Here is an 8,691-nt window from a genome sequence, read left to right as displayed (position 1 = left end):
GCACACAGGACAAGTCAAAAATATGTTTCTATAAGAAAGCTGCATGTTAGCAGTTATGATATATGAAATGAACTGATTCAGTATATATCTACATATCATCTACAAAATCATTGTCGATATATATATGAACAACCAAATCCAAATATTTTATAATAATCATATTATTTCCACATTATACTCAACTATAGTTTGACTAATTATTAGTAATTAACATAAAATAATTTTTTCTAAATATAGGTGGTTAGATTGTTATCTTATTCTTGTGAGGGTAAAATATCATGAGAATGAATCAACATGATAAAACATAAGTGCTTCTATGAGGGGAGAATTTATAACAAGCATGCTTGGAGGAGCAGATGCTTATCAGGAGAAATCCACTGGACTCAATAGGGACTAGACAAAGACAACTATCAAATTCTACAAAATATTCCTTTAATATACTTGGGAACATACAGTACAGTAGAGTGTCGACTATCCGAATCAATTGGGGACTGGGGTTGTTCAGAAGATCGATGTTTCGGATAACCGATTACAGTCGACCCCCCTATAAGATATAGATACGTTCCAATTTATTAGGAATCCGATTTCTTACAAGTCGTTCCAATACAGCCCGACACGTGTGAAGTTTACGGACTACGGCTGATTGAAAGGTTTTCTTCCATAAAATTAATCGATTCTACACTAATCCGACTCAACATTTCCAAAATACGTATATTTTTTCGTAGTTTTATAGGAATCGTAATTATAGGGACCGTAATTATAGGGGGTCGACTGTATGTACGAAAAAATATATTAATTTATCCCATCTTGACATTTTTCTCTGTTGCGTGTCGCTTTGCGTTGAATTTTCGTCGATGTTAAGCCTAACAAAGACTATTGTATTGTTAAAAATTATTTTTTTATTTTGTACGAACAAAATAAAGATATTGAAAAATATAAAAACAATAAAAAATTATACTTCAGAAGTTAATTTAGTATCAAAAACGTAAAATATTTGAGTAGCCCAAGACATAGCCAAAGATTGCAGCGCCACAGCACTGGCGAAAATTTAAATTTGCCGACTGGAATTCTTTCGGATGATTGACATTTCGGATTATTGACTTTCAGATAATCGACGCTCTACTGTACTCCTAAAACAAAGATGAGACACAGGAAAATACTGAGTCCGACAAATCTAGTATATCGCGTATCGTTAACAAAAATCTCCCAACAATAAACTAATCAAGCACATGTAACATGACGACATAGAAACATACCAACAGAAATGGGGTTTTGTCATATCTTTTCCTCTCCTTCACTCTGGGTAGAAAACAGTTCCAAATTCTGAAATCTCACACGGACTTGCTTGCACAGTCTTTATACTTTTTTCATGCACTTTCACCACCACTCTTACTTTCCTACTTCCCCATTCTCTGTCCACTTCCGTTCTGCCCTTCTCCCCCGAGACACACCCTACCATAAAACTCCCACCCAAGGTTACACACCCCAGAATTACATAACTCCTCTCCACTGAATCGGACCCACCATGTAGCGAAGGGAGGCAAGAAAAGACGTAAGGCACATGCTAACATTAACTAATAATTACAATAATTTTTAAATTTAATTTAATAATTTAATTTAATTTTTATTAAATTTAATTCAAAACAATATTTAACAGAATCAACACTAAAGATGACATTATCTTTTTTGCTTTATTTTTTAAAATCTATAATGTAGAAATCTGTTTATCCCTGTACTCACCAGTTACCTCCTAATTTGACTGTAAATGTTTAGAAGCTGTTCCAAATTATGAACATTAAGTGTAAAAATAAATAAATACAATTTATTGTTTTTATTTTATCACAAATTTCCTTTAAGTAATAATAATAAAATGAGAAAAATTTTAACAGAAAATAATTTTATCATAAACACTAAAATTTACTGTTTAATTTTGTTCAAAATGGAATAATCCAAAACTTCTTAAAGAACTTTCATAAATAAATCTCCAGTAAATTATCACCTTTAGAATGACTAATGTTTTCAATCCTCTGTCTTGATCTTCATCAGGTTAAGTGTTCTAGAATCAGAGTGCTTTGAACATTGTTGCTGATTCCATTTTTTTTTTTAATGTTGTTTATCAAAAAAAAAAAAAAAAAAAAAAAAAAAAAAAAAAAAAAAAAAAAAAAAAAAAAAAAAAAAAAAAAAAAAAAAAAAAAAAAAAAAAAAAAAAAAAAAAAAAAAAAAAAAAAAAAAAAAAAAAAAAAAAAAAAAAAAAAAAAAAAAAAAAAAAAAAAAAAAAAAAAAAAAAAAAAAAAAAAAAAAAAAAAAAAAAAAAAAAAAAAAAAAAAAAAAAAAAAAAAAAAAAAAAAAAAAAAAAAAAAAAAAAAAAAAAAAAAAAAAAAAAAAAAAAAAAAAAAAAAAAAAAAAAAAAAAAAAAAAAAAAAAAAAAAAAAAAAAAAAAAAAAAAAAAAAAAAAAAAAAAAAAAAAAAAAAAAAAAAAAAAAAAAAAAAAAAAAAAAAAAAAAAANGGAAACCCATCTGGCAACACCAGAAGCAGAAGCGTCGAGATATGGCAAAATTGAAACAATTTTCGCGAAGGACCATGTGTATGGAGATGAGAAAAGAAAATTTACACACTGAAATACTAATAGTTCACGAAAATAATAATTTTCGTGAACTATTAGTACTTAAGTATGTAAAAATTTATTACATTTCATGTTGTACGAAGGTTTTACCCATTTCTCGAACCGTGTCAGAGTGAATCCGTGCTATAAAAGTACCGTGTTATACGGGGGATGGTACCAATTCTCGAACTGTGTTAGAGTGAATCCGTGCTATAGAAGTGCCGTATTATACGGGGGTTACCTGTATTTCCACTCCAATCTGAGGAATTGTGAGTAGGTCAAAATAGAACCTTTTAAACATGGTTTCATCATAAGTTTTGCTTGTTTTAATATTTTAATTTTGTGACATATCATCAGTTATTTTTAGAATTTTGTTGCAAGTCAATAATTATATGTTTGTTCAAATCATTAATGTTCTTTAAATACTACTGTACTACTATTGTAACTGGAGAAACACTGAACTTCATATTAAACCCATGCTCCAGCAGTAAAATTCAGTATTTGCACTGTTAGAATGAATGTTTTTGGTGGTCTTAAGCCCCATTTTCAGAATTCTAAAGTCTTTCAAATGTAGAACAATGCTTGTAATGAATATAGAATAATGCTAGTTTTTGTTGCATCCCAATTGCGCAACCTGATCCCACTTTAAACACAGATAACCCATCAGCTATCAGCACAAAATTACAGTAATAGTTTATTGTGAAAGTTACTTATTCTAAATTACCTCTTTCTGTATTCTTTTTGCTTCTTCTTCAGTCTCAAATGTAACAAAACCATAACTGCAAAAGTAATACTTTTTATATTAAATGACTGATGAATTGTTAAAAAAAATTAAATAAATAAACACTAGTATATAAACTACTTTTACAACCAACATGTTTATATATAATGCATTGTCTGCTTGTGTAAAGAAGACAAAAGAAATAAATGTGATGTCAAATGGGATAAACCTTTAATTTTAAAATTTCACTGGATGATAAATAATTTTTTAATAAAAATACACAGTCGTTTCCAAAAAAAATTTTTTGGTCGATCACCATTTATTTCTTTAAAATGTTCCAGAATAAACTTCGGGCGATCCCTTTCCTTTTAGGCTACATGGCCGCACATGAAACAATTACTTAAAATACAGAAATAATCCAATTTAAAAATAATATAATAAAAATATGTTTCATGTGCAGCCATAAAGCCAAAAAGGAAAGGTCAGGTCGAAGTTTATTCTGGAACATTTTAAAGAAATAAATGATGATCGACCAAAAACTTTTTTTGGAAACATCTGTGTCTTTTTATTAAAAAAATGGGATAAACCTATTTTTCAAAGTTAAAATGTTCAAGACTCAAAATAGTTTTATTTAACCAATTCAAATAGGATTTAAAATTATTAATAATTATGACATAAGCTTATACTTGAAAGTTTTTCATAGTAAAGAAATGCTGTAAACTAATTTATTACATAATGGAAATGCTAGTAAATAAAATTATTAACTCAATTAAAAACTTCAGATAAGGAGGTGTTAAAGAAATTAAAAGAAATATTTTATTTCTGCAAGCGCTTTCGACGTAATTACGCACGTCGTCCTCAGGCAGTTTGAATAACACAGAGATTTTGAATGAAATATTTAAATTTAAACAGTAATGACATTAGCTGTTTTTGGAACATAACTTTTAATACTAAGTAAATTTTAAATTAAAAATTTTTGCAAACATGTAAAATTGACACACANTTTTTTTTAATGTATTACTTAGCTTTAATTTGAGTATGTTTTTCGCGTTGGAACGAATTATTTGGTTTTACATGTAATAGTATGGGAAAAGATGATCCACCTTACGACATTTTCATGATACGATCTCAGTTTCGGAACGGATTAATTTCGTATCCTGAGGTACCACTGTATTAACTCAATTAAAAACTTCAGATAAGGAGGTGTTAAAGAAACTAAAAGAAATATTTTATTTCTGCAAGTGCTTTTGATGTAATTATGCACATTGTACTCAGGCAGTTTGAATAAGAAAGAGATTTCAAACGGAATATTTAAATTTAAACAGTAACGTCATTAGCCGTTTTGGAACAAATTTTAAGAATAAGTAAATTTTAAATTATAAATTTTTGCAAACATGTAAAATTGACACACATGTGCCTTAACATACATAAATGTAAAAGCCGATTGAAATAGCACCATAAGTGCACGTTACATTAAAATATAAATATAAGAACATGTAACATAATTTAAAAATAAGTAAATTTTAAATTAAAAATTTTTGCAAACATGTAAAATTGACACACATGTGCCTTAACATACATAAATGTAAAAGCCGGTTGGACTAGCACCTTAAGTGCATGTTACATTAAAATATAAATATAAGAACATGTAACATAATTTAAAAACACATGTAATGTTTATTAAGATACATGTAAAAGACTGACATGTATGCACCTTAATCCACATTGGAGATGCGGGAAATGAATGCAGAATTATTGTTGATTTTTTAAATGTTTATATAAATTAGTCCAAACATCGGGTAATTCGAGGGTAGGGGAGTTGCATGGGGAGAGAAGCTTAGTGAGGAGGGCCTCCCAAATATACAGCAAGCTCCCTTCATCACAATGTTTGAGTATTGCCACCTGATTCTAACGTGCTGTGTGGTGATGTTGTACCACCAATTTGGAAAGGTCAGTATCGCAATTGCTTGGTGCGACTGTATGTTGGTGTTCAAATATGCAAACGGCCAGCATTCTGGTGGTCGCACCTATATAATAGGTGTATAGTCTTGATATAGGGTTTTGCAGGGGAATGGAGTACACAACCAGATTGTTCCAGGGTGGAAATAGCATCCCTATCATTACACAAGAGTCATCTCAGACTTGGGCGTGGTGCTATGGGTAAGTGAAAGCCATTTTGCCTAAAAATCCAGCAAATCTCGGCTGTGAGGCAGCTGCAGTATGTGATGCAGCCTTAATTTGAGGTGTTTTTTGTGTTGGAACGGATTATTTTACATGTAATCATACGGGAAAAAATTATTCACCTTATGACATTTTCATGATACAATCTCAGTTTAGGAATGGATTAATTTTGAATCCTGAGGTACCCCACAAGCATAACTTAGGACCTTGCTAAACCTTAAAGAATAAAAACATCCAGAAAATTGTCAAAAAGAATAATGTAAAAGGTTAGCGAGTATTGTCGGAAAATAGGCTGCCAGAGACATAGAAAAAGTTTATTGTTAGCAAATAAGTATGTAAATGAGGGGAGTGATCGCACTCAGAACTGTGACGTCACCTCACAGTATAAAGACCGAACCTCAAGTGAAGATGGACGAGGTGAGCTTCTGTTAGCAACGAGCGTGGTGAGCTTCGTAGCAGCAAATGAGAGAGAGGTGTCTGATAGAATAAAATAGTTCCAAGGCGATTTTGAAGTTATTTGATTTGTGGATAGAAGATTAGAGAAAGTCTTGAAAGTTGAGGAAAAAGGTTCCTAGTATATTGAGGTGATGATTAGGATCTTTAATTCATAAGAATTATTGTATATAAATTAAGTCTTTGATTTTTTTCGAATTCCAAAGGGGAATAGAATTAAGTTAGAAAATTGAATGAGTTTTGTCGGGTTGATTCTTATTGATTTTCATTGAATAAACTGTTACTTGATTTTTACTAAATTTTGTATATACAGTAGACCCCCCTATAACGCTTAGATACGTTCCACGCTAAGCGAATTTTACGTTATAGGAACGATTAAATACATGATCCAATCGCAGCCCGATAGGTGGGAACTTTACGGACTAAGGCTGTTCGAAAGGTTTTCTTCTATAAAATTAACCGATTCTAGACTAATTCGACTCAACATTTCCAAAACACGTATAATTTTTTGGGAATAATCCGTATAAACTATGCTATAAACAAAAAATTATAGGATTACTTACCGAGTGTGTACCGTTCGACTACGCCGTTGCTTAAAGCTGGTTTTCATCGCGGAACAGCACACGAAACGACGGCCGCAATTTCTGATAACGAATTTTTGGCGGAAAAATAACTTGACCTTTGGAGACATCATTAATATAAATAATTTTTATGGACGTTGAATAAGAAGTGTTTCTTTCACAAGAAATGTATAAAATTAGTGCTGTATTAGACTTACGGTACCTAATTTACATACTGTACAGACGATAATAAACTCAACTTACTAGCCTAAAATCTCCGTAGCGTGTTGCCAGGCGGCAGAAAGCATATATATAATTATAATAAAGTTACAATAAATTAAGTTAATATATAATTATATATACAGTACCTAATTTATATATAATTAATATATAATTATATGTACAGTACCTAATTTATATATAATTTATATATAATACTAAACAGACGATAGCAAACTCAATTTAGCCGCTCCGTAGCGTGGCGCAGGGTCGGAGGAAAGTAGTTCGGCTGCTCATCCACTATTGGTTCAGACTCTATCAATCTTGTCGCGAAACGACGTTATACGAAAGTTGCTACAATTTTTTCGCTACGTTATAGGAATTGTCGTTATAGGAACGTACGTTATAGGGGGGTCGACTGTAGTTATTATTAGAATTTTATTAAATATTTGATTGTTATTGACTAACTTTGTCATTATTTAATTCGGTGCACATTTAAAGTCCAGGCCTGGCACATTAACGTGAATCTGAATAAATTACCTGTTAGGGAACGGCTATTTCTGGCAAACAGTCGTGTTGATAATTGTTGTAGAAAGTCAGAAAAAATAATATAGTACTTTATATTACTAATGGCAGTTGATTGTCGTCCATCAGGAGGCCTATCATGGTGAGCACCTTTCCGTCCTTTGTTAACCAAGATGAGTCAAGATCTGAGGGTATTTCCTTTTGTAATATGTCCCATAACACGTCTTTTATCAACAGCAGTTCCATCTTATATTTCTAAATCTGATAGTAGTTGTTTAATTTGGTGATGGCAATGTAACTTTTATCTGCCATTGTGAAGTCTTTTGTGTTCTCACTGAATGTTCTTCTTACATAAATTTATATCCAGTTCACGTTATCTCTTGAATTTATCTTTTTCTCTTTACACTTAATTAATCATTGCTGTAGCTGGTTCATAACCTGTTAGACTAGATGTTGCTTTTCGGAGATTAGGAAAACTGGTTATACTCATTTAACTGGTTACTTGACAAAGGGATAAAGATTACACAAAAGATTATACTGACTTGACTCACAGAAGGTCAGTGCTGAAAAGGGGAGAGTAAAACAAGGTCACTGTCATCAATAATTCCCCAAGGGGTTAACCACAGTAACTCAGAAGTGCGTGGAAGCAATGAAGTCTAAGGAGATGCCATGTTTAAGATGCTGAAATCAATAATGTGTGACCAGTAAATGCAATTTTTATTTTATTATACAAGAATTTATGTATTATTTTATTTATGGTTTTCATGTTTAAATTTGTTATTAAGGCATTTAATTGTGTTATTTTTACCTTTAATTATGTATATTTGATGTTTTAAGTTATTAAAATGGGTGTTATTCAGGGCCTGGAAATGGATTAATTCACTTTCCAGTATTTCTAATAAGAAAAATTATTTAGACCTGAAATAATTTGGAGTTTGAATAATCTCCTGGAATGAATTAAATTTGAAGTACAAGGCACCACTGTATTTATTTTCATTGCAATAAAGTAAAATAAAAAAAAATATTTACATTTAGTTAATCAAGCTATACTAGATCACTAAAATTTTTTATTTTATTTATTTTTTTTACTATATTACACTCTTCCCTTGTGTAACTAAATTCTATATTTTGCTTTCCTCTTGCCTTTGGTTCACCTCCTGCTAGTAATTTTCTCCCTGGGGAGTTTCAACAGATACTTTCCATTTGCATCATTAAGGCTGGTATACACGGTAAGGAAATCCTCAAAGGATGTGCTTAACAGACGAAAAAAACTCGGATATAACTGGCTGGATCGAACATAGTAATTTACAAAACTTATTAAAATATCTCCCAACGTATAAAGAATTATTTTTATTTAAAAATGGATAGATAGAAAAAAAAATCACGGTTAATCCTCAAAGGATTTCCTTACCGTGTATACCAGCCTTTA

At 30.6% G+C, this 8,691-nt stretch overlaps 1 protein-coding gene across 1 annotated transcript in view; it reads right to left on the bottom strand.

Annotated features, from left to right (window-relative positions):
* Nucleotides 1-8,691, bottom strand: part of LOC111638385 (protein boule-like) — a 64,383-nt gene that overhangs the window by 42,545 nt on the left and 13,147 nt on the right. The window contains exon 4 of the mRNA XM_023384084.1: nucleotides 3,328-3,382. Within this exon, the coding sequence (XP_023239852.1) occupies nucleotides 3,328-3,382 (55 nt within the window). The remainder of the gene's footprint in view (nucleotides 1-3,327; nucleotides 3,383-8,691) is intronic.

The sequence above is a fragment of the Centruroides sculpturatus genome, unplaced genomic scaffold (genome assembly GCF_000671375.1).
Source record: "Centruroides sculpturatus isolate CEXI.00-Female unplaced genomic scaffold, Cexi_2.0 scaffold985, whole genome shotgun sequence".
Taxonomy (NCBI): domain Eukaryota; kingdom Metazoa; phylum Arthropoda; class Arachnida; order Scorpiones; family Buthidae; genus Centruroides; species Centruroides sculpturatus.
The sequence above is the reverse complement of the archived record's forward strand: the minus strand, read 5'-3'. Positions and strand labels throughout refer to the sequence as shown.